The sequence below is a fragment of the Nothobranchius furzeri genome, chromosome 15 (assembly GCF_043380555.1).
Source record: "Nothobranchius furzeri strain GRZ-AD chromosome 15, NfurGRZ-RIMD1, whole genome shotgun sequence".
NCBI lineage: Eukaryota > Metazoa > Chordata > Actinopteri > Cyprinodontiformes > Nothobranchiidae > Nothobranchius > Nothobranchius furzeri.
In genome coordinates this window covers 28,967,826-28,993,632 of record NC_091755.1, presented here as the reverse complement: position 1 = coordinate 28,993,632, position 25,807 = coordinate 28,967,826, and the positions used below count along the sequence as shown (strand labels likewise).

The 25,807-nt window shown below is 40.7% G+C and overlaps 2 protein-coding genes and 3 long non-coding RNA genes across 6 annotated transcripts; 3 read left to right on the top strand and 2 right to left on the bottom strand.

Annotated features, from left to right (window-relative positions):
• Positions 1–1,248: 1,248 nt before the first annotated feature.
• LOC107390763 (F-box only protein 30) lies at positions 1,249–5,086 on the top strand. Its single transcript, XM_015967674.3, has 3 exons — positions 1,249–1,384; positions 2,249–4,277; positions 4,367–5,086. The coding sequence occupies exons 2-3, from the start codon at positions 2,289–2,291 to the stop codon at positions 4,559–4,561; spliced, it is 2,184 nt and encodes a 727-aa protein (XP_015823160.1). The 5' UTR covers positions 1,249–1,384; positions 2,249–2,288; the 3' UTR covers positions 4,562–5,086.
• A 509-nt stretch (positions 5,087–5,595) lies between these two features.
• Positions 5,596–8,823, bottom strand: LOC139063286 (uncharacterized). The gene is made up of 3 exons (XR_011516638.1): positions 8,694–8,823; positions 5,881–5,981; positions 5,596–5,683 (listed from the first exon to the last, which is right to left on the bottom strand). It is a non-coding gene; the product is annotated as an uncharacterized lncRNA (long non-coding RNA).
• Positions 8,824–13,803: 4,980 nt separating this feature from the next.
• On the top strand, positions 13,804–23,012 carry LOC107390765 (THAP domain-containing protein 6). 2 transcript variants are annotated; one of them, XM_015967676.3, is made up of 7 exons: positions 13,804–13,877; positions 14,379–14,480; positions 14,869–14,986; positions 16,281–16,349; positions 22,054–22,315; positions 22,447–22,538; positions 22,835–23,012. In XM_015967676.3, the coding sequence occupies exons 2-6, from the start codon at positions 14,401–14,403 to the stop codon at positions 22,479–22,481; spliced, it is 564 nt and encodes a 187-aa protein (XP_015823162.3). In that variant the 5' UTR covers positions 13,804–13,877; positions 14,379–14,400; the 3' UTR covers positions 22,482–22,538; positions 22,835–23,012. The 2 variants fall into 2 exon arrangements, with proteins under 2 accessions (XP_015823162.3, XP_015823161.3); XM_015967675.3 differs by having other exon boundaries at positions 14,794–14,986.
• On the top strand, positions 17,321–17,956 carry LOC139063285 (uncharacterized). Its single transcript, XR_011516637.1, has 2 exons — positions 17,321–17,458; positions 17,807–17,956. It is a non-coding gene; the product is annotated as an uncharacterized lncRNA (long non-coding RNA).
• On the bottom strand, positions 18,186–19,591 carry LOC139063284 (uncharacterized). The gene is made up of 4 exons (XR_011516636.1): positions 19,493–19,591; positions 19,037–19,127; positions 18,716–18,896; positions 18,186–18,379 (listed from the first exon to the last, which is right to left on the bottom strand). It is a non-coding gene; the product is annotated as an uncharacterized lncRNA (long non-coding RNA).
• Positions 23,013–25,807: the final 2,795 nt, after the last annotated feature.

Genomic DNA, 25,807 nt, shown 5'->3' with positions numbered 1-25,807 from the left:
TCTGCACATGTACTGACTTAAGCAGGGGGACATGTCTGGCACTGCAGGATGAGTCCCTGCGGTGTAGTATTACTTTGTAACTTTGGTCCCAGCTCTCTGTTGGTTATTCACTAGCCTCCCCACCTTCCCCGGTGAAGTTCTGGGATTTTTGCTGCTCACTGTTCTTGTGATCATTTTGACCCCACAGGGTGAGATCTTGCATGGAGTCCCTGACGGAGGGAGATCATCAGTGGTCTTGTATGTCTTCCACTTTCTAATAAATACTCACAGTAGATTTTTTTCACACCAAGCTGCTTACCTATTGCAGATTCAGTCTCCGAAGCCTGCTGCAGGTCTACAGTTTTGTTTCTGGTGTCCTTTGACAGCTCTTTGGTCTTAATTGGCCATAGTAGAGCTTGGAGTGTGACTAATTGAGGTTGTGGACAGGTGTTTTTTATACCAATAACAAGCTCCAACTAGTGCCATTAATACAGGTAACAAATGGAGGACAGAGGAGCCTCTTACAGAAGAAGTTACCGGTCTGAGAGCCAAATATATTGCTTGCTTGTAGAAGACCGAATACTTATTTTTCACCATAATTTACTAATAAATTCTACAAAAATTAGACAGTGTGATTTTCTGTTTTGTTATTTTTTTATTTTGTCTTTCATTGTTGGGGTACACCAATGAAGAAAATTACAGGCCTTTCGTATTTTTTAGGTGAGAGAACAATTAGAGGCTGACAAAATAATTTCTTACTCACTGAAGCTATCTTATCATTTACTGCAACAGGTAATTTGCTTTAAAAATTATTCTTTAAAGACTGTTTAATTTTATTCAGTTTTTGAATAATTCCTAGCCTAACCCATATAAGCCTGGTTAAAATACATATATATATTTTTTTTATAATTTTATAATTGTGTGTCAGTAGTGTTTATCATGTCAGTATATAACAAAAAAAAAAAGAAACACTCAGTTGTAATATTTATCGGATCCCACCATTTAATGAATCAATGTGGTAAAACGTAGAATTAGCATTACCCAGATAGGGGAAAGATGAGGACAAATAAATAAATACACAAAATAAATTATTCTTAAAAGGCATATTATGACTGTTTTTAAGATTATTGTTAAAGTCTTTAACGAGAAGAATACGTTTAAATTCTTTCTTGTTTTATGGGGAAAGTTCAGAATTTACATTCTGACGCTGTGCATTAAAGCTCCTCGCCAGTAGGGGGCGGTATTGCAGCCTCCCGCCGTTGCCATAAAAGAAGAAAAAGCAGGAGGCTGCGTGATCTAGTTATCCTTAGCAGTTTCTCCTCAGATCATATAGTTAACAGCCAGGTTTACCACGTTTATTTAGAACGAGTAAACGTATTTTATGACGGGTATCCCCGACGAGCAGGTGAGAAGCACGTCGAACATAGTCATGTCGTGGTAAAGTGTTGAACTGTAAACTTCGGGACTTGTTTTTAGCCTAGCCCGAGGTCAGTCTGAGTTAGCCTGTCATCCATTGTTTTCAAAACAAATTGTTTTAGTGGGAAAGCTGTCCACAAACGGGTGGTAGGATGATGTAAAAGCTACTAAACAATTTACCGAAACGTCATGACAATCGGTTAAAATGTGGGATAAAAAAGCTGTTTGTTGCAGCCAAACTTTTGCCTGCCATAAAGATGGGGTATTTTCAAGCTGTTCTTCGTTTTTAGAAGGAATAAAGATAACAATAGTCCTTGTTTAACATCATGGTGTTATGGCAACCTGTTGTTTTTAGTCTAGACTAGTTTTGACTTATTAAAAACGGTATTGTAGTTGTAGATTGTCCAGTTAGCTTAAATAAGTTATTTTAACAAAGGACTAGCATCATTTTTATTGTTGTGGTAAAACTCCTGCAATGACTTTAATCGAGCTAAACCCGAATATGTGCCAAAGCCTCATTAATATGTTTACTATAATACAAGTTTGAAGCAGTTGGCGCAGTGACATCTGGTGGTTTGATGTTAGTATAACAGCTGCTAGTTCAGACCAAAGCAGCTCTTTTATTCAGGGTTTGTCCATGAACAGCTTTCTTGTAGCATTTTTATTTTATTCTTTAATTCTTTAGTGAAATCTAAAAACCTAAAGAACATCCATTCACTTTATTGACTTAGAATCATTTTTGACTTAAAATACAAAATACTTGTTGATCACCTCTGCGTTTATCTTCATTATTTTTGCATTTACACTTTCAGATTTTTCCTCCCATTTCACATGACTTTATATTTTCCCACAGGAAGACACCTGGTAACCTATCCACCCCCTCAGCTCTGAAGATGGAGGACCATGTCCACTGTGTGTCCTGTTTCAACCTGAGGTGCACACTCAAACCTCAACCTGGAGTTTCTTGTGATCTTATTTCATGTCCACTGCTCTGTGGGGCTGGGTTTCACTCCTGCAAAGTTGAGGAGCACCAGCTTCTGTGCCCGTTGATGAGGGTTCCGTGCCTTAACAGCGGCTACGGCTGCCCAGCCACCCTGATCCGCAACCAGATGTCTGCACACTTGGACGTGTGCCCGGCTGGAGTTGTCTGCTGCACAATGGAGTGGAACAGATGTCCCGTTAGCTGCTTGGACTATACTTCTTATGAGAGCCTAAGTCGTGTGGTAGAGCAACTGGACATGGCACTTACTCTTCAGGACCAGCGTACACTCGTCAAGTCTCTTGAAGTGTTTGCCATGGCACCTTCTGCACTAGAAGAGCCTCTTGTCTGTCTTAGTAAAGAGAACAATGAGAAACACTCACCTTTGCATCCATCTGATTCAGAGGCATCAACTTCTTTTGGATCATCCTCACCCACACAACCATCAGGACCAACTTCAAGAGACTTGGCAAAAGAAAAAATCCTCAGGGGCATTAATGGCTTGAATGAGGAACACTTCAGTAAACTGTATGAAGCCACAATAGAGACGGCAAGAAGTTTAGCTGCGGCGTTAGACTTTGTTAATGGCAGCAGTGGTGAAAGCTCCTCTGAGTGTTTGGATAGCAGAGATGTTCTTTTAAAGTCAAGTTTGAGCAGCGATGAAGGGATTTACAATGGGCTTGAGGGCACAACACTTGTAGGCAATGAGAGTTTGCACCAAAGAGACATTCAAGAGTTAAATACTTGTTCCAGCTGTTTGAATGAAAATGGAGCTGCAGGAGCTAATCTAACGATTAAAAACACGCCCAGTGCACTGTTGTCAGCAGCAGCTGAGGCCTTTCTGGAGACGGCCTGTAGACCTGAGGTCCAAGAAAACAACACTGATGTTCCTGAAAGTGCTACTCCTCAGATGTTATCCCCAGTCCATGCTAGTCCTGCTGTGGCACAGTTGGCGAGTCACATAGTGCTGGAAGATGGAGAGTTGGTTCCTCTAGAAGAACGGTTCAACACCGACCACCAGGAGTATTCATTATCCAATGGAGGGATCATTCCACACAAGTCACAATATAAACTAGGAGTCACAGTAGAGGACAAGGCAGTAGATACTTCAGATCTGGAGCAGGGGGATGACCCCATGGGTCTTGGAGGGATTGATCTGATCACAGCAGCCCTACTCTTCTGTCTAGCGTCCAGAGAGTGCAGAAGGATCTCTGACACGGTCTACGGCGATGTTTGTCGTGCTGATTTTGGCACGCAGACGTTCACTTTTCCTGCTGCGGTATTGGTTACCAACACAAGAGTGGGCGACATGGCCTCTGCGTCACAGCTGGCTTACCCCAGCCCATTCCGCGCGCTCCTCCTCAACCTGGTCCCTGAGGCTCTGAAGGTCGAGGCGGCCCCTCATATCCCGTTTAACCCCGGCTACCAGCACACATCCCCCTTCATCTGTAGTCAGCCGTTCCGCCGTGACCAGTTTTCTTCCCATTTCAGAAACGTCCATGGCGACATTCACGCTGGCCTTAATGGCTGGATGGAGCACCGCTGCCCCCTCGCGTATTATGGCTGTACGTTCTCCCAGCGAAGGTTTTACCCGACAACCCGCGGAGCCAGAGTGGTTCATCATGACAGGCACCTCAAGTCATTTGGAGTTCAGCCTTGCCCAAAGCTGGATTTCCCAAGTGATTGGGAGTCTGACCAGCTTAGTGGGCTGCCCATTGAGATACTGTGGCACATCGCTGGATTCCTGGATAGTTTTAGCTTGTGCCAGCTGTCACTGGTTTCACGGAGGATGAGGGAGGTGTGTGCCAGCCTCCTTCAGACCAGGGGCATTGTAGAGCTGCAGTGGAAGCCAAGACTATGTCCAGGAGGTCCACGCACTGTGTCATGGCAGATCCAAAACAAAGTACGTTTTTAAACTATCCCTTTTATATTTTAATATAGTCAAACATTAAATAATCCCACACTACTACGTTTTCTTTGCTACTGTTACAGGTGTGGAGATTCAGCACTGCCTTCAGCCCTGTGACCTCGTGGGGTTTCACTGATATTCCCAGCATGTCCGTTCATCTTAAGAAGTGCCATTTCAACGTAGCAGAGCACAAGACGGTGCCCGTACCCCTTCCGGCCATGTGCTCCGGACGAGACAGACTCTACTTCCGTTGTGTCTTGCGTCACGTCAACACCTGACCAAATGAGACCAAGCTGCACTCGATCCGTCGTGGCGTTGTGTGAATGTTGCTATTAAGAGGTTTGTTTTGGAGTAAATCAACACTACTTGTCACGGCGCTTTAACAAAAGAACACTTGTCAGGTTTGATCTTGTATTTTTCCTATGGGAGGGGGAAGGATTCGGCTTTGCATGGACTTGTGCTGACCTTTTATTCTGGTAAGAAGTATATTTTGACTAAAACAGATGTACACACTAGATTTTTATTATCCTCAAGGATCTATTAAAGTTCAAATGCAATATTTAGCCTTTTACTTGTTAAACAAACAGATTGTTGACTAATCACAATAAATCTGTGGATTAGAAATGACAGCACTTTAAATGGATTTTATTTATTTTCCAAACTGATGAGGGAATCTGACCCAACCAAGGGTTCAGTCCAGTGTAGATCTTGTGTTTAGGTTTATCTGATGTTGGAAAAGGAGTCATAAAGGTTTAAAAATGTATGCAATTTTCCGCAATTAAATAAAGTCCTTATATCTTTTATATATTTTCCTTAAGTGAAAATAACTTTTCTCTAAATCTTTTGTTTTGTTTGCAAATTTTTATTTTATAAAAAGTGTATTTCAGAAATAAAAGCACCTATAACATATAAGGAAGTACTTGGGAGCACGATCGTTTCTGCTCGTCTTTCCCGTTTCTCCTAAATCGACGCACTGTTCTCTATCTCATCAGGGCTCAGATACGTGTAGGGAACTTTCAGCCGAGTATTTCTTGCTTTAATTTCTTCTTTCAAGTAGGACAACTCTGCTTGAAATTCCTTAATCATCCGCTTGGGGTCAGGATCATCGAAGAGCTCTTCAGGGTATTCACCCAAAGGAACCTGGGGTCACGGCAAAGACATGAAGTCAAGCTGGTGCAGTGCTTCGTCTCGGCTGCATTTAAAGCTCTTGTCTTTCTCAACTCACCATGTCTGTATTTGGATGAGAGAACAAAAGCAGAGGCTGCAAAATTGACCATCTCTCCTTCATTTGGGAGAGCCTCCAGAAATGTCCCCATGCTCGACAGGCCCTTTAAGGTCGGAGGAGATGTGTGCAGCAGGAGAGAGCCATTGGGTATTCAGCCGTGGTAGTCGTCATCAAACTGGAATTTAAAATGCAGCAGTAGGTAATTGTAAAGAGCAAGATATTACATAAAAATGTTGAAATCAGCTTCACAAATTAAGACAAATTGACTTCTAATTTAAAGAAAAGACTAAATGTTTATAAAACCTCAAATGTTTGTTAATTTATATTTCAAATCTGGGCTTATTTCGAACAAATCAATCACTTTCGCCCCACCTGTCCGTTGTTGACCGCAGCGCGTTGGACCGACACGATGAAGATCACCATGGTGATGAACTTGATCACTTCAGCCACGGTACCGAAGCTCGCTGGGAAACCTATCAAGAGCAACATCGAGTGAAATCCAAGTATATTTCTATAAGACAATTAAACATGTCAAGTCTAACTTGACTTGTAAAGCACATTTCTACGGCAACAGCAGTTGTCCCGAAGTGCTGCGCAGAACAAAATAAAACATGCTAATATCAAGACATTCTTGAGACTACAAATACAAAAAACAGACCGAAATATAATAAAACTTGTAACCTAATGGATGTCACTAAATACCAGAGAAAACAAATGTGTTTTCAAAGCCACTTTAAACAGGGCAGTAGTCTCAGCTGTCCTCACCTCTAAAGCAGCTACCCCCCTGCCTGTGTCCAAGATAAGCCAGGACCCCCAACCACATTCGACCCACATTAAAAGTGATTCATTAAAAATGTATGTGGCACTTTGGTCATACAATTGGGTGTGTTACTGGTGTTTTATAAATGTAATTATTACAAATACAATCTTGTAAACCTCACAGCCTCAGCACAGACAAAATTGAGGGGACCCTCTTGGGGGGTCACGGACCCCAGGCTGGGAACCACTGCCTAAGGGGAATCTATTTCACAGTGAAGAGAGCCATTACAGAGAAAGCTCTACGTAACTATCAGAGGGCCGTAAAGATTTTTTTTTCATCAGTAGGGACGGGAACAGTTTCTACAGAAAATATTTTTACTATTAAAATAATCAAATGAAAAATAATTTAGCTTATTGTCCCATCTGTTTTCTCCTTTCTTGTATGAAAAAACATTATGCAGAATAGACTGGCGGGACACAGGGCTGTTGCTAGCTATTTTGGTGCCCTAAGCACAAAGGCTTCATGCCCCCCCCCCCCCCCCCCCCCCGCGCAAAAACAAACAACACAATAACAGAGTATGTGCACGCGCTTCGCCTTAAATTCTTTTTAATTCTCTTGTATGCACAAACTGCTTATTATTTCCAAAAAGTAGGATTGATATTTACATAATACAACATACTCAACACAGGAACTCCATGTTGTTATTATCTAGAACTACAGTTGTGGTCAGAAGTTTACATACACTTGTAAAAAATATAATATAATGGCTCTACTGAGTGTCCCGTTATTTCTAAAACTGATTTTTCTCTGATAGAGTGATTGGAACAGATACTTCTTTGTCACAAAAAACATTCATGAAGTTTGGTTCTTTAATGTCTTTATTATGGGTTAACAGAGAAAAGTGATCACATTTGCTGGGTCACAAATATACATACAGCAACACGATCTAGCAATTTTGGTGACTTAGAAATGTGTCAGTGAACTGAGCTTCATAGCATGGCCTCTTAACTTCTTGTGAGGGATTATGAGTGACTACAGCGGGTGACTTCTCTTAGGCCAGGTAAATAGGGCTCTTTGGATACAAACGCCCACAAATGCTACAATGGGAAAGTCAAAGGAGCTCAGCATGGATCTGAAAAAGCGAATTATTGACTTGAACAAGTCAGGAAAGTCACTTGGGGCCATTTCAAAGCAGCTGCAGGTCCCAAGAGCAACAGTGCAAACAATTGTTTTTAAGTATAAGGTGCATGGCACTGTTTCATCACTGCCAAGATCAGGAAGAAAATGCAAGCTATCACCTGCTGCTGAGAGAAAATTGGTCAGGAGGGTAAAGAGTGAACCAAGAATCACCAAAAAGCAGATCTGCCAAGAATTAGAAGCTGCTGGAACACAGGTGTCATTGTCCACAGTCAAATGTGTTTTGCATCTCCATGGACTGAGAGGCTGCCGTGCAAGAAGGAAGCCCTTGCTCCAAAAGCGGCACCTTAAGGCTCGACTGAAGTTTGCTGCTGATCACATGGACAAAGATAAGACCTTCTGGAGGAAAGTTCTGTGGTCAGACGAAACGAAAATCGAGCTTTTTGGCCACAATGCCCAGCAATATGTTTGGAGGAGAAAAGGTGAGGCCTTTAACCCCAAGAACACCATGCCTACAGTCAAGCATGGTGGTGGGAATATTATGCTGTGGGGCTGTTTTGCTGCCAATGGAACTGGTGCTTTGCAGAGAATAAATGGGATAATGAAGAAGGAGGATTACCTTCACAATCTTCAACATAACCTAAAATCATCAGCACGAAGGTTGGGTCTTGGGCGCAGTTGGGTGTTCCAACAGGACAATGACCCCAAACACACATCAAAAGTGGTAAAGGAATGGCTAAATCAGGCTAGAATAAGGGTTTTAGAATGGGCTTCCCAACGTCCTGACTTAAACCCCATTGAAAACATGTGAACAGTGCTGAAGAAACAAGTCCATGTCAGAAAGCCATCACATTTAACTGAACTTCACCAATTCTGTCAAGAGGAGTGGTCAAAGATTCAACCAGAAGCTTGCCAGAAGCTTGTGGATGGCTACCAAAAGCGCCTAATTGAAGTGAAAATGGCTAAGAGACATGTAACCAAAAATTAGCACTGCTGTATGTATATTTGTGACCCAGCAAATGTGATCACTTTTCTCTGTTAACCCATAATAAAGACATTAAAGAACCGAACTTCATGAATGTTTTTTGTGACAAAGAAGTATCTGTTCCAATCACTCTATCAGAGAAAAATCAGAGTTTTAGAAATAACGGGACACTCAGTAGAGCCATTATATTATATTTTTTACAAGTGTATGTAAACTTCTGACCACAACTGTATGTAACAGATCCACACGCACCGGTTGTGGCACATATGTTTCTCCAATGCAATTTTCAGATCCAGGACTCACTCTGCCTTCAGAAGTGCTGGCTGTGGGCTGTGCTTGGTCTGTAGGTGTGCTTTACTTTGTAATTCCTGGTCAGGGCTGGGTGATGTAGAAGGTTCAGACGTGACGGCTGACAACTGATCTTGAGCTCTTGAACTGCTGGTGGATGGCTGATCTGAACTTTTGGCATGAGCTCCTCCTTGAATGTACTTGTTCATTGAGCCTGCATTCAAACACAAAAAGATAATTTGTCATATTCATTCTATAATAAGATAAAAGTTTTAAGCCATGGTAAAAAAAATACTGCAATAGATTATTTATAGGTTAATATTGGCTTATAAATCACTGGCATGTGACATGACTAAATTCAAAACTTTTTAACCTTTATCAAGAACTAGAGAGGCACAATATACACATTTTATACACAACTAGAAAATTCTGAATATGAAGGGAGGAGGTTAGCATAATGGACTTTTTTCTTCAAATTATACCATCAGCAGCTGATGTTCCCCTTGGCCCGTAAATGTTTATGAAATATATATCAACATGGAGCAAATACCTAATTTGAAAACAGGTTTGTCTAATTTTTCATATTAAATCTCAGTTACATAGCCTATAGGCCACATAGGCTATCATGTCCATAGTTAACTCATGATTAATCACAAACAGCCGCTTATTTAAAAATAAAATTTCCTACTTTACCTTGACGGTGTTTTTGTCCTTCCTGTTTTTGTGATATTTATCTAAGTATTTGGGTGGACAAATATGATTCATTTGGTTATTTCTTTTACAAAACAACACAGCTGGGCCCATCTGACCTCACAGAGGAAACTTTATTTTACTTGAGAAAGATGTTTTAAGATGAACTTATTTATATATATATATATATATATATATATATATATATATATATATATATACAGGTGGCTGTATGATATATGCCGTAATATTATAATGCATAAAATTTTATTATTTTAAAATGCCTTTATTTTGAAACAACATCAGAATGACTTGATATTGATATGGTATCACTGTGGGATTGTGTTGATCTAAAGTGGAATTCCCTGTGGAAACAGCAATTTTCCATTTTAGAGCTTTTTGAAATCGTTAAAAGAGTCGGTCAAATATGTGCAATTTCAAATTGCTGTGGTTTGATAATGTTGATACAAAATGCAACTGCTCTTTGGAAATATGACTTTTGCTTTTAAGAGCATTCTGGGGTCATTGAAAGAGTAGTTCAAAAATGAAAATTCACAGGGCTTTTACTTTGAAATCCAAAATAAGATTGCCTTGATATTGACAGGGCGCTAATAGTGAACAAGCCTAAATCATTTGTTATTATGTTCTTAAAATATCTGATACTTCACTCAAAGTTGAATTTTATTTTGAAATCCGGTTTCCACATCCATTCCCGTAAAAACTTGAATAGACAGGGAACAGAAAACAAACTGGAGGCTGGCTTGACTGCAAGTCTCCAACTGGAGGCTGGCTTGACACCAGTCGTTTGAGTTACGTAGGTGACGACCAAATTATATCCTCAAACTCCTACAGCTCATTCGAGATGATCATGATTAAAATTGGTCGAGTTCAACCAGTTTATGGAATCCTGATCTATCGCCCACCTAGATCTACTTCATCCTTCCTGTCTGACTTTCAGGATCTCCTATCTTCAACTATTAAACTAGACAGGATAATCATTGTTGGAGATTTTAACATCCACGCTGAGGATCTATCTAACAGCTCCACTAGGGAGTTCCTAAACATGATGAACTCTTTTAACTTCTCTCAACACGTGTCTGGTCCCACTCACAGAGCAGGCCACACCCTGGATCTGGTCTTTTCCTACAGACTTCTTGTTGATAAGCTGCAGATACATGATGTTGTGTTCAGTGACCATAAGTCAGTTTCTTTTCATATCAACCTAAATCCTGAATCTCTTTTACCAGACTCTGCTAAGCAAAGACGTATTATCAACAGTTGTACCATTTTAAATTTCTCCTCCCTCTTTGACTTTGTACCTCCTTCCTCTGATGACGTAGAGCTCCTTACTAATTCATTTAATGATCACTGCCTCAAAATTCTAGATCAGGTCGCCCCTTACAAAACCAGCCGCAGTTCCAGTGCCTCCAGTTCACCCTGGCTGAACAACCATATTCTTGAACTTAGACGCTCCTATAGAAAAGCGGAACAACGGTGGGAGAGGACAGGTCTGGTTGTTCATCGCGAATATTTTAAAGAACTTCTCGAGACATACAACGAAGCTGTAGAAAATGCCAGGTCTTCTTTCTTCAGCAACCTCATATGCCAAAATAAGAATAATCCTAAGGTTTTGTTTGATACCATCTCCAGCATCGTGTCTTCTCCTCCGCAGCAGGCTCAGCTATCTTCAGCTGATGACTGTAACTGATTTCTCCACTTTTTTTGCAAACAAGGTGCTGAATCTGAGATCCAGCATTCCACCAGCCCTCCCCCCTCAGGAGGGGAGGCCCCCCAGTGCTCCGAGTCTTTCACCTCCTTCTCCCCAATTACACTAAATGACTTGATCAGTCAGATGAAACTCTGATCATGCTCATCAGATATCTTAACTCCCTCTGTTTTAGTCAGGTCCCTTGCCTCTATCAGTCCATCTCTGTTGACTATAATCAACAGCTCACTGAGCAAAGGCTGTGTTCCATCTTACTTTAAAAATGCAGTAGTGACTCCTCTCTTAAAGAAACCCGACCTTGACGCCAGCTCCACCAGTAACTTTAGGCCCATTTCTAAGCTACCTTTCATCAGCAAAGTACTTGAGAAGGTGGTTGAAACCCAACTCAGATCCTGGTTTTCCAAGTCAAAGATCTCTGACCCCTTCCAATCTGGCTTTCTGAAGCAGCACTCAACCGAGACTGCTCTAGTAAGGGTGCATAAGGACCTCCTGATGGCTGCTGATGCAGGGAAATGCTCTGTCATGGTCCTGCTTGACCTCAGTGCAGCTTTTGACACTGTAGACCACAACGTTCTACTAAACAGGTTAAATGCCCTAGCTGGGATTTCAGGTTCTGCTCTAGACTGGCTCTCTTCTTATCTCACCAACAGAACATTCACAGTGAAGTCAGAAACCTTCTCTTCAGATACTGCCTCTCTAACATGCGGGGTCCCACAAGGTTCAGTTCTAGGGCCTCTACTATTCGCATTCTATATTCTTCCCCTAGCTGGCATCATTCAGTCTTTCCCAGACATCTCCTACCACATCTACGCTGATTATATTCAGCTCTATATGTCCTTTATGCCACACCAGTTGGACAGGCTGGCCACACTTGTACTCTGCCTGACCCAGATCAGTAACTGGCTGTCCAGCAACTTTCTTGTCCTCAATGCTAACAAGACAGACCCCGATCGCTGCACCCCCGGAACTTCAGCCAAAAATCGAGCAAGAAATTGCCTCTTTTTGCCCATCAGCCAAGGCCAAGGCCAACATTAGAAACCTGGGAGTTATTTAAGTTTAAGCTTTAAGTTTAGACTCACACGTCAAAACCATCTCCCTCTCTTGTTTCTTTCAACTGAGAAACATTTCAAAAGTCCGTAAACTGGTTTCTACTGCAGATCTGGAAAAAAATCATCCATGCCTTTGTGTCATCACGCTTAGACTACTGTAACGCTCTTTTTACTGGTCTCAGCAAAACCTCCCTCTCACGCCTTCAAGCCATCCAAAATGCAGCAGCCAGACTCCTAACCAAATCCAGCAGACGAGCTCACATCACTCCAGTTTTACAGTCCCTCCACTGGCTCACGGTAGAATATAGAATTTAGTTTAAAGTTTTAGTCCTGACCTATAGACAGTGGCCACTGTAGTTCTTTTACCAAGAGTAATTACTAAACCCAAAGAGAGACTTAATAAAAGTTGAGGAATTATTTTTCTTTCAAGATGTTTAAACTTCTAAAACCCTGAAACCAGCCCAAAGGGAGTCTACTTGGTTACAAGTAGCTCCCAGAATGAAAGTTCCTCCAGCCTTTTATCCTTTCCAGATCCAGAGAAAACGATTAGTCCAATTTCTTCCACCTGAAGAACTGTGGAGGGATCCACTGGTGATGAGGCTGCCGGTGCTCATTGTGGTTTCCATGGTTACTGGACAACAGCATGGAGGCAGCCATCTTGTATCTGGGTCTGGTGTTGTCACTCCAAAAGAAAACAAAACAATGGGAAGAAAACTACCAAAACAGGAAAAAATTCTGACTAAACAGTAATAATAATACGACCAACCATTGCAAAACCCAGGTGCCGTAACAGCTCTTAACAACCAGGCTCCAAGCTACCTATCAGAGCGTTTATCCCCACACACCACCTCTCGGAACCTTAGATCCACATCTGAAAACCTCCTGGCTGTTTCTCGAGCCAGACTGAAAACCAAAGGGGACAGGGCCTTTCAGACTATTGCCCCCAGACTTTGGAACAGTCTACCTTCAAACCTCTGTCTCTCTAACACTGTAGAGGTCTTTAAAAATCATCTAAAAACTCACCTTTTCATCCAGGCATTCCCTCCTTAAATGTTCAAAAAGATGGCTTTGTTCGGGTTCACACCTTCCCTTTGTTTATACTCATGATTTTATTTTCTATTTTATCACTGCTATTGTTTTTCTGATGTTTTTATTGGTTAGAGGTATTTGCCCTAATTTTTATCCTGTTGTACAGTGCTTTGAGGGCAGCAGTAGCTCAGGTGGTAGAGCGGGTTGCCTCATGATCGGAGGGTTATGGGTACGATTCCAGCTCCCGCCAGGGGTATCCTGCTGTTGTGTCCTTGGGCAAGACACTTCACCCAACTTGCCTGCATTAGTGGTGGTTAGAGGGGCCGACGGCGCCAAATGGCAGCCTCGCCTTTGTCAGACCTCCCCAGGGCGGCTGTGGCTACAAGTAGCATATCATCACTAGCAGTGTGTGGATGTGAGAGTGTGTGAAAGCGTCTTTGGGTGTCTAGAAAAGCGTTATATAAGTTCAATGCATTATTATTTGTGATTTATATCTGTGAAAGGCGCTGTATAAATAAACTTTTACTTACTTACGTAATTTTCAATAAATATTGGAATTCCGGACATTGTATGGCATAAATAACACATGCAATCGCTCCACCATAGACAGCATATATATTACTAGATGCCCTAACTGGGAGTCGAAGCGTCCTCCTTACACGGCGGCCATCTTACTTCGGACAGCTAACTGTTCTCTAGCTGATGGTGAGTGCACGGATCAAATAAAAATACAAATAACTCGATGAAATATTAACGGATTTACAAACGGTTTGCTTTATTACAAACGGTATGATACATAGGCTTGGCGCGGGATACTTACACATGTTGAAATTACCGCTATTACTTTTGAAACACGACATAATTATGAACAATGTGTCTCAACACCGGCTAAGCTATTTTGCGCGTTAGGTTGAGAGAGACCACAATCAATATTTGTATAGGGTTCGTGTGGTTCAACGAAACTAAGAATTGTACTTAAACCTAATTTTTGTCTAAATGGCTGTCTTGGTGGATGTTTTAGTGTTTATTAGCTGTCTAACTTGGCTTAGAGAAGACGAGGCTGCCGTGGCTGCGCCGCTTAGCTACAGTGTTTTACCTCAGTGGAAGCTGAGGGTTAAATTGTCCTTGTTTTCCAGTTTAAAAAATGTAAGAAACTTACACGGAAGTATATTAAAATAGCGGAAATTGCTGGCTTTGTTTTTACAGAAATACACGTGAAACAACAAGCATGCCTGACTTTTGTGCTGCCTATGGATGCTCTAATAGACGATGTCTTCAAACACGACAACGTGGGATCACCTTTCACTCGTAAGATTTAACAATAACATACATTCAACTGTGTTAGCCGCTAATAAGTCTCTGTCATCTGCTTTGCTTTTGAACAATTATTAGAAAACTGCTTTTTAGAAATAAGTGATGGCAAAGTTTAAGATCTATCAGCTAACTGTGATTTTAAAAAGTTGAATTGCTTGAATTCAAGATTTCTTGGTTAATCATTGCATGTTTCTGTCTTGACACCTTTTATTTAACTATTGCTGGTCTTGTGTTCATGTTAAAGGAAAAGACTGTAAACTATTTACAATGATTTATAAAGCTGCCAACATTTTGTCACTTGTTTAAGATTTCCCAAAGATGGAGAAAGAAGGAGGCAGTGGGAAGTTGCCCTAAGATGGAAAAACTTTGTTGTCACAAACAGGACGATGATCTGCAGTGAGCATTTCAAGGCGGGGGACTTCGACAGGACTGGTCAGACTGTCCGACTTAAAGCTGGTGTTAAGCCAACAATATTCAGCTTCCCTGCTCATCTTCAGAAGGTTGGATATGTGTATCTTTATTCAACACAAATCCAAGATGTATAAGAATGGAATATGCGTATTGATTTAATGTCACGTAGGGCTGCAGCTGTCTAATATTTTTGTAATCGAGTACTCTATCGAATCTTTTATCGATTAATCGAGTACTCTAATAAATTACTCTTTTGCGTTTAGTAAACCATTTTATCAAATAGCATGTTATAAAATTTGAAAGACCTCTTGAAATGAGCAAGCAATTGCCAGTTATTCTTCAAGTTTTATTCAAAATTAGTTTTCTAAACTTCAACTGTACTTCACAGTAAACAAATGCAAGCGACTGAGGCCCAAACAGAACCAGAACCGTTCACGGCGCATGTGCAAACATGGCTCGCCAGCTGTTTCCCTATTAACACACGTCCATTCTAATTTCTACACTTTTTTTTCACACACTAACAAGGACTGTCGAAAGCATGTTTGCCGTGGTTATGCCAAATTATACAGATCACAAAACATTTATTTACTTCCTTTCGTTTTCCTCCGCCACTCATAAATACCTGTGTCCTCCTGCAGCAATCCTGAGGGACAACGGACATCAATAACAACATGTAAAAAGTCCGACGTGTTGTAAAAACTGCTATTTTTAGCACATTTTAAGTCCGACGTGTTGCTACCAGACGTACGGTGTGAGCTGAAACTAAGTGCTACAAATGAAAAAGTCGCACAGTGCCCGCAGAATATATAGAAATACAGGCTAAAATGCATTATCTTGTAGAGGCTCCGAGTCCGCTTGCAGAAGTGACATTTACAGGTGGATGTTTCCTGGTCAGGTTGCAGCATCGAGGAATGTGGTGTTGTGGTAGACTAAATTCATTTTACAGTATTTACACTGGAGTACGTTTTCCGTCTTACGACATGAAAAATGGTCCCACACCTTTGACATTTTGTGTCTTTTTCACACTCCACCGGGGTCCACATTGTCCGCCATGGCTTAAGAGAAAGTTAAGTTACATTCGCTAATCGCGTGTGCATTCAGTGCAGTGTGTATGTGCGTCACTTATTTTGGTCTGGGTGAAACATGACCCCGGGTGATTGCAAAGCCGTGAATTAATTAAACATGAATTAAACGAAGCCTCGAGGCAGAGAATTTGACTCAAGAATTTTTTGTACTCGAGGAACCGTTTCAGCCCTAATGTCACTTTTAGGCTTTTCTGGAGGATTGTTTAGGAATAAATAATGTGTTGTGTATTACGGCACATATAAGACAATCCAAAGTCCTTCATTTATGTTTATTTTCCTTCATTTATGTTTATTTTAGGTTATACGAACAAGAACCACAGCCACCTCTAGAAGAGCGGATGACAGCCTGGACGTGTCTGAGCCTAATGTGAGTTTGCGTGTTGAATGTTTCTAACAAATCAGGTCATTCTAAGGTCTAACATTAAATCCTTTATCTTGGTGGTACCATCGGCATATATACAGGACAATTCGTTTCCATAGGCTCCAATAATACGTTTTTAAGCCAAAATGGGAGGTGGCCACCACTGCCATTTTGACCGTGTCACAGGTTCCGTCAAACCTAGACAATTCCGCAAAAGGGGAAAACCGGGTGGAACACAGAGGTCTCCTGAAAACTCCAGCAGCCGCGCAGCAGACAGGCGCAGCTGTGATCAGAGATGCGCCGAGCTGTCGCTGAAGGGAGGGAGTCCATATCGATAGTCGGAACCCAGCTTCACCAACATGTTATATTTCAACCCATTTTCAAAAATGCAGTGTTATGTTAAATGCACTGGGTTTTACCCTATTACATTTCAATTTCATGGTTAAACAGTACATGTTAAAATCTAAGCTCAGCTAGTGCAAAAGCGGCAGTGACCTAAAATACATAAATATAATTTTACTTACTGAAAAAAATGAAGTGGAGACTCCTTGGATGCTCTATTAGTGCAATTAATACCACAGCAAGTCATCTTGTCCAACAATTGCACAAATAATATCCAAAAAGAACGCACAAACTCCACAACTAATGGTCTAAGTTGAGAGACTAAAAATGGTGGAACAGTTTTCAGGCGAGGCCGAGGCTCAGGCTGAGGCCTTTCCCTGGAGCTAGCTCTGCAGTCACGTGGGTCTGATGCTCATTAATTATTCAGAATTTTAGGCATTTAATACACTTAAAGAGCGGGTCAATTGAGCCTCGGAGTCCTTCTCCACCCACGTATCAATTTTAAAAAATGCAACATTAGTAGGCGTTGCCTGGAGGACCGAGAGGGCGGAGCCGCGGCAGTGACGAAGACGATGGCTAACTAGACGAAGCTAGCTCCCTTCACTCTGAGCAGTTGATAGAAGTGGAGGACGTTTCTCCCCCTCCTTACAGACACTCGAGAAGAAAGGGACCAAGTCTATTTGGAGGAGACAAGCGGACCTGAGTCTTATTGTTTTGAGCTTGTGAGTTGCCTGAAACTCCCAGAACCGACCCAACAGAATCACCTCTGAAAGGTAAGTAGCCGTTAGCCATAGCATTGGATTAGCTGCAGGGTTTGTCTCCACGGCCCCAAAAAGCTAGTATTCAGCATGTTTTAGAGGTTTATCTGCTTCAGCACACCTGGTTTTAATCAGCAACAAATAGCTGAGCTGCTTAACAGCTAATCTAACCTGTTAAAGCAGGAAAATCCACTGAAACATGCTGGATAGCTCTCCGGTAGCCCTGGGCTCAAGGTACAGTCTGCTGCATATAAAGTTATGAAAATACCCCATGAGAAAATTATTCTGTAATGTGTTCAGCCCACTAAAATTGCCCTGATTTCTTTATTTATTTACTAATAACAGCTGCTCTCTCTGTTCTAGGTCCTCTGGTGTCTGCAGCTGGTCTCTGGTGTCTGCAGCTGGTCTCCTCTGCTGGTGTCCTCAGGATCAGGAACTTCCAGAAGAATGTGCCTTTCAATGACTCTTTCCCCCTTATTTGTTATATTAATTAAATAAATCTCAATTTATATATTTCCTGTTTTTGTTCATGTCCATAAATACTTAAACATGCTTGAAATTAGAACGAGCTTTTAACAGTGAGGTGCTAGTTTAATTAATCACAATAGCTAGTTAAACATGCAACAAAAATGTGATATTCAATGTAATTTATAAATATCCATTAAAATATCAAAACTGGAATCTAAATGAGATATTTGGCAGCACAAAAAACTTGTCAAACACAATATTTATTTTAATAATTGTAGGCAGACAGGAGACAGAGCTGATGGAGGTTCTCAGTCATCGAAGGAAGGCTGAAGGCTTTCCAGGAACAGGAGATGTGGTGTTGTCTCTTCTCTCTCTATTCTGCCAGATGAGCTGATAGGTTACAGGTGTGTGAGGACATCCTCATGCTGTCATAACCAGATGACAGGAGTTATCAGGTGATCAGCCAGGCTAATGAGATGCAGAAAGAAAACAAATTCAGGACAGTGTACAATATGTGGTGTTGCTCACCTTATGTGCTCTTATAGAATATTAATGTGTGCATGCCTCATGGTGTAGAGTCCATATTTTGCTGAATGTCCTGCAATAATGCAGGTTATTAGTTAATTTACTTTTGATAGCAAAAACAAAATATTTAATGTAAAAGTTATTTTCCAGGAGAATCAGCTTACACGTCACCACCAAATGTCACGGGGGCAGAATCAGTAGCCTCCGTCATGATGTAATCACATACTTATTTAATTGTTAATATCTTAAAAATTCTGAAATGTTTTAATTTTTTTTTACCTTGAACAGTTCACTGAGCTTGCACTGTCACTGAGGTGGAAGCTGGAATCAACAGCAGACACCTCACACCTTGGTCTTTTCAGGGGGTCTGGACGCTCTGGGACCTTCTGGAAGATGAATTTTCATCATGGTCCCCGTGGGTCACCAGACACACTGCGGCTGTGAACTCCATTCTGGCTGGCTATGTAAAAACAAAGAAGCAGCACATTTATAAATGTTTAAAAGAGCATAAAATCACGTGTAAAAATAATCTGTAAAACAAATTAAAACTAGAAGGTGATAATAAAATGTTTGCATAGAAGATTATTAAAAATAATTCACCTTTGCTACAGGGAAGGTTTCACATCAGCCTGGACAAGTACATTCATGCAGCTAAATCAGTCTGACAGCCAGTGTCTTGGGTAGATTTAGCCTGAAAAAAATATATAAGCACATTGTTGTTGGGAGTTTATAAAGTCAGATAATATACAAAAGAAACTGTCCTATATAGGCGCTTTATAACATTCCTAGTGTGTGATCGTTGTTATAACGTAAAAGTCAGTCACATATGATGTGGAGAGCCTGAAATGCGACCTCCTGAACAGAATTCCTCACAGAACCGGGTCACAAGCTGGATTTCACGCTGTAATGCTGTCAACAAGTGCTGCGTCAGTTAGAGTCACTGTTGCAGAATTGCCGACTGACTAGCTAAAGGAAGTGAACCACGTCTCTCAGACTTTGCATTTAGGTAGGGAATTGTCTTTAGAAGATGTTAAAACGTTTATTTAGCTGACTCACCTCAGACTGGAGCCCGCCGTGGTGGGGGAGCAGAGTCGGTGGGCTGCATCTAAATCGCGGAAGAGCCACGGTGGGCACAGCCTCCCTCTTCAAACGGAGACGTGCAGAATCGCGGGTAAAATGCCCACAGAGTCACCGCAACCATACTACACTACACCTACTCACCAATACTAAGACGATATGGAACACTAAACCCGAAATACTTTCCCAATTACACTAACAGCCAAACACTAACTAAACTATAATATACAACAGCCAAGCTAACACTAAATAAGTATTTATAACACTAAAAGATATGCTAAAGACTAGGATATGCTAATGCTATATGCTAATGCTGAACTACCGCTGACCTCCTACACTCGCTTGCAAATCCAACTCCCACTCGCCACAGGGCGTGGCCGAGACGCTCGTTGCTTTTATAACTTTGGCACGGAGCTGCTACGTAGTACTCTACTGGTTTACGTAGTACTTTACTCTTTAGCCATTGGCTAAAATTTATTCAAAATGACTCAAATTCTATGTTTTCAGCTGAAGGTGGCGCATTACTGTGGTTTTTAGACAGAATTTTTAATTTTTAAAGAAAATGCACCAAAATGCTAAAATAAAGAATGCACACATTTAAAACACTATTAGACACTCATTTATACAGTTCATCAGCAAAAAAAAGTTAATTTAGACGTTACTTGCTCTTTAAACAGAAGAGTGACTAAAACATTCACCCCCCTCAGAGTTGTCATGAGTGTAAACTAGATCTACTAAACCCAAAACATTTTTTGGAACCAGGCTGTAAACATGTTTATTTCTGCTGTGAAATTGTTTTTTTTAACATGGGAGTCAATGAGAATTTGCTCGCTTCTAAGGGCTTGGGTGTTACCCAGAAAGGTCTATGATGGTGTTGGAACAGTTATATTGTTTTGAGGAAGCACTCCGTGTAAATGGGAACATCAGTCTTTCACAAGGTGTAAAAACTAGGGCTGTCAGTCGATTTAAAAAAATTAATTAATCGCACAATTTTCTGTAATTAATTGTGATTAATCTCAATTTATCTGATCATTAGTCTGGCTGCTCTTACACTTTTTTCCAACTTTATGTTTCTCAATGAAAAAAGTTGTCACACACTCCATGGAAACTTTCAGAGAATCCACAAATTGTGGCTTTCAAATGGTTTTGTTACTTTTTGCAAGTTTAGAAATGAAAAAGAAGCAGATGAGGCAGCATGTCTGATAATTTAGTTTTTCATCCAATAATAGAACATGTCAGTAATGTCTGAGGGGCTTTTACAAACACTGTATTACGAATACTCCTGGAGAGGGTATAGATTACACAGGCTTCTGGGGAGCCCAGTTATAGGGGTGGGGTTTTTTATATTTTGCCTTGGCCCCCAGAATGCCTTGAAACGGCCCTGGGTGTGTGTGACTGAGTTTAGAAGGTGGTCTCAATTGTATCAAATGTATAAATATTACATGTGTATAACTTATTGTTTTAAACAGGTAAAACGTGTGGTGGAGATAAATCCACCTACATTTTACTTTTCAACACTTTGTTTTGTTTTTTTGTTTTTATTTAACTATTTTCCTGTCCTGTCTGTCTCTCATCTTCCTGCATCTCCTCTAAACTCTCCAGAAAATCTGCTGCCTGGATTCTTACTTTTTCACCTCACCAGTTACTTTTGAGCAGATCAAAGGGATCTCCTGACCGCAAAGCGGAGAGCGCGTTTCGATGCTGCGTCAGTGAGGTGAAATCACTGCAGCACAGGTGATGAGCTCCGCAGCAGCAGAGCGCTTCAGGCTCAAATAAGACCTAAAGTAGAGAACATGTGCGGACATGAACGATTGTGTGTTAATTATAGTTTTTTGGTTGCGCCACTTTGAGAATGGACCGTGCGCTGGACGCAGCAGCCTGGAGCGTTGCGCACCAACGATGTGACCTGAGATTGAGAATAATCCCTCACAAGGGAAAGGCACTGTGGTTGCAGGGGTTGACATGTACTTGCATGCAACAGGTGCCAGTCTGGAATTTGCTTCTTCTCACTTCAACCACCACTGTAATGGACAGTGTCCAATATCCATTTTGGGCTCTGCTTTGTACTGATCTAGACTGCGCTCCATGGACAGCATTGTCCATGCTAGCAAGCTTTTCCTCTCCTTCTCTTTATCTGCTGCTGCTTCTAATAATTTCCAGCAGGTCAGACACCAGTATAGTGCAATACTGCCCCCTACTTCAGAGCCGCTCACGAGTTTGAGGTGTCGGATTATGTAAAATTTTAAAAACTGCATTAATTCCGTTAATTTTTTTAATGCATGAAATATTTCACATAACTAAATTAACGCGTTATTTTTCACAGCACTAGTAAAAACTTTACTTTTCTATCTATTTGCACCATTAAAACTTCACACACACAACTGAATGCTCCAGCTCTTCTCTTTTTTTTTTTCATTCTGAATGTCCTCCAGCTGTTGAGCACCAACCTGAGCGGATGACGTGCAGAGAGCTTCATCTCAACGTTTTAAAAGTAACTTGTGTTAATTTGCAGTTCACCATGTTTGTTTATTTTGATGAAGGAACCGGGAACGGCTGGAGAAAGGTGCAAGGAACAAAAGAGTCAGGCTACTGACCATGCATATGGATTACCCGCTTGCCCCAAATACATTAAAGCCAAGCTTGATGCAGCCTCTGCAAGAATTAGGAAATTGGAGCGTGAGAAGAGCGATGCCATGAAAAGAGAAATGAGGGCCAAGGAATGCATACAGTCTCTTCTTAAGGAGCTTAAGGACAAAAACCTCATCACCGAAGAGCTGAATGACCACCTTGAATGCTACTCAGGTAAAATACAAATGTTACATTAGTTATTTTTAGATTAAATATTGTGTATTTGAAGATATTTGTTAACAGTTAAACTACCCATTTACTTTAAGAAAAGGAAACCTGTGAAATTGGTGCTAATTGAATTTCAGACCTTCCGGTTCACCTCTTGTCAAGGCCAAGCTGACGCTCAGTGGCATCAGCTCTGAGGAAGATCGCAGACACGATCAAAACTGTCAGCAAGGTAACAAACTTTCCCTGTGTTTCAAAAAGAACCTAAAAATGCAGTCAGAAGAAAAACAGAAGACTACACAAAAGATGTTTGTAGTCTTTTGAAAAACTGCTGGCTCATCAAATCCCCCTGATAAATAAATACAGTGAATAAATTCCACACGTATTCATCATGATTACTTGTTTGCCTTTAGGTAGTCAAACTATAGTTCTTGCTGATTTCTCACCTGACATCATGTTGTTCTAAAGGTGTATGTAAAGTATAAAGGCAACCACACTGTCCAGTTACATTGGTAATTGTAATTTCAGGATTTGCTGTGCAGCGAGCCATGACCAAGCTGTCCTGTGATGTCTGCCGTGCCAGCCTGGTGATGGATGCTGCGTCTGCCTGTGATGACCAGAGCTACCATTTGCTGACTCTTAAGAACAACGGGGGTTTTGTGGTCCCATCTGAAGGTACTGTGAGGGTCATCAGAGAAGCAGAGAGGGCAATTCGCCAGGCATCAGTGGGCAGACGATCACAGCCCATCAAACCACTGGAGGTCATCTACATTGTGCGTAAGCGGATCAGGTCAAAGGATGTCTTTATGCTTGGGGAGCACATCAGTGAGACACAGTACGGAACTGAGTCTCACTCCCATACACTGTTGACATCTATTGTCTCCTTGTTTTTTAAGCTGAGGGTGCACCACATTGCAAGACTAGCAACTCTTAGCTTTCAGTCTGACAGCTGTAATAGTTTAATTTACATGTTATTTAATGAGCCATAAGACATAATATTCCATAGTAAATATGAAATCACCCTTATGGATCTGTGGGTACTGTTTAACCAGAAGATTGGAATTTTTTATTGCAGGGATTAGGTAACAGCTTCATATTAACTCAGACAACAGAAGAGAGAGTCAAGTTTAAAAGTTTAAAGATTTATTACTAAACAAGTTAAACTAGACTAACTTTAACACTAAATGTATGGTGTAACTAAGGTGAATGAGACGGAGAATGGTGTAGTGTGGAATGTTGGTCAGAACCAGCAAATCCAAAGAAACGATTAGTTCTGGTGGGAATGAAGGTGATGTCTTTGAGCTAAGCTTTGGTTAGGAGATTCATAAACACATTCAACGCCATTCTGTCGCCTACATACCCTTTTGGAAGTCCCCGTTAGATCAGGAATGTCGAGGTCCAGCTGGACCCTTTCTGGAACCGAAGCCGGTAGGAAAAGCAGCGGTTGCCGACCAGACCAGTCTTTGAGATACTTCCGGGTCACGACAGTTTTGTTGGCATCTAGCGAGACCCAAAACTGGGTCTCGATGGTTCAGCTTTTATTCTGAAAGGAACCGTTGCAGCAGGTGGAACAGCAACAGATTTGATCAAGCTTGTCATTGGTTCTTTTGGCTGAAGAGGAAAGTTACGGATTGGCCACTCCGACAACTTCTCTAGAACGTTTTGAACTGGCGTTAAAGTTGACGTGGGCATAGTTTTATATTTCGGATGTTTTGGTTTATGGTCGAATGAAAAGATGACAGATTTATCAAGCACCTCCAAAACCACGCCTCCGTCAGATCTGGCAGATTCTGATAGGATCAGTAAAAGCAATGTGTCGTCTCTTAACGCTACGTGAGATCAGTCCTAGTGGAAACATTAAAAGTCATATTACTTATTATATTCTATAGGATTATAATAAAGTAATTAATATTTTGATTTCACAGATTGGTCACATCTTATTATTGACTAACACTTTGTTTGATTAGCTTTATTAAAAATAGAGTTCTTTGATTTATTAAAAGGAGAGGGTCCTTCCTTCATTCTTCTCTTGAGCTGGTAAGAAAGCAGTTTATAGCAAATGCATGAGACCTTGAGGCAATATCTCATGTAAACTAGTTCTGTGTCAGAGGAGAGGGGGCAAATGACTTTTGGTGGAAAACAGTCATTTCATTTCGTTACACAGCGTGAGACAGAAGCTCACAAAAGCTGTCCTTTTCAAAGGTCGGTTGGAAATAACAATGCTTTAGTATCTGTCTGTAGATCTGTTATTTTTATAATCAAAATATGTATAATCTGTAATAAACAAGTTTTTCATAACTGTCAGTCTGTCATTTATTTACTCTTTAATTTTTGATGTGTTTAGCCCTTTAACTCACAATTATCCCAGTTTTCTCATACTTTCTTTTTAAATGGGTTGCAGGCTGAAAGTGGAAATGAATATTAATTATTATAACTTGCCAAAGCAAGTAGGTTCATATTACTTGCAAATATTAAAGTCAAAGTAAATAAAATATATTCTGTATATCTTTTGTCTTTTTATAAAATATTTTCTCAGTCATTGAGGATCTAGAGTTGTTTTGTTTTTTTGGACTGGGTGTTTTGACTTTAAATTTTGTTTGCTGCTTCTGTGTATTATTTTTTTAGTTTTATTATTTTCAGTAAATTAAATCAGGTATTTGAGTTTTTATTGATAAGTTGGTATGGTAAGTTATAAGGTATCTTAAAACTTATATAAGTTGACCTCAGTTTACAAACTACAGCTAGTTCATCAGAAGCAGATCTTGTTGACATTAAAACGGTAAGTCTGGGAAATTGACAGGATAGGGGAAAACGGCTGGAAAGTGAATTGAAATAAGGTGAGTTTCCTGCCAAAACTGATATTTCATAGCCACGTCTCTACAGTTCCTAAAAAAATAAAACCGTATGAAAATCGGTTGAAATTTAAATAGTGTATGCACCACTAAACAACAGTGTTAGATGGCGGCAGCTAACCAAAGTTGACCGAAGTAAGATGTCCGCCGCGTACGGACGTCAGGGTCGCGTTATTTGGAATTCTAGGATGTCCAAGGAAGGTCCCACCTTTCTCGTCTCTGATTGGCTAGAAATGATCTACGCGTGGCTATTTTGTATTTAGGAAACAGTTTTCCCTCGCTGCACGTTTTTATGTTTACAGCCAGATCTTGAGGATTTTTTGAATAAAATGTGAACTCATCGCTATAATAAACATCCTTTCCTGTTTAGCAACAAACCAAGTTCCGTTTCTTTCATAAAAGAACCTGAAAAACATCAAATGTGAACTTCTAATAATTCTTGTAGCATTTTATCACACCGTAGACTGACTATATCTATTTGGCTCTGTTTGGGGTTATCTTGTTACTTCATTATTAGGCTATCCTGCTTTAATAAGTTACGGCTGTTTACAAGTTAGAGCACATCTGTCATCAGATTAAATGTATATCATTTAATCAAAAATCAAGTTAAAGCTGCTGATTATGATTTAGACCTATTTTTCACCAGTTT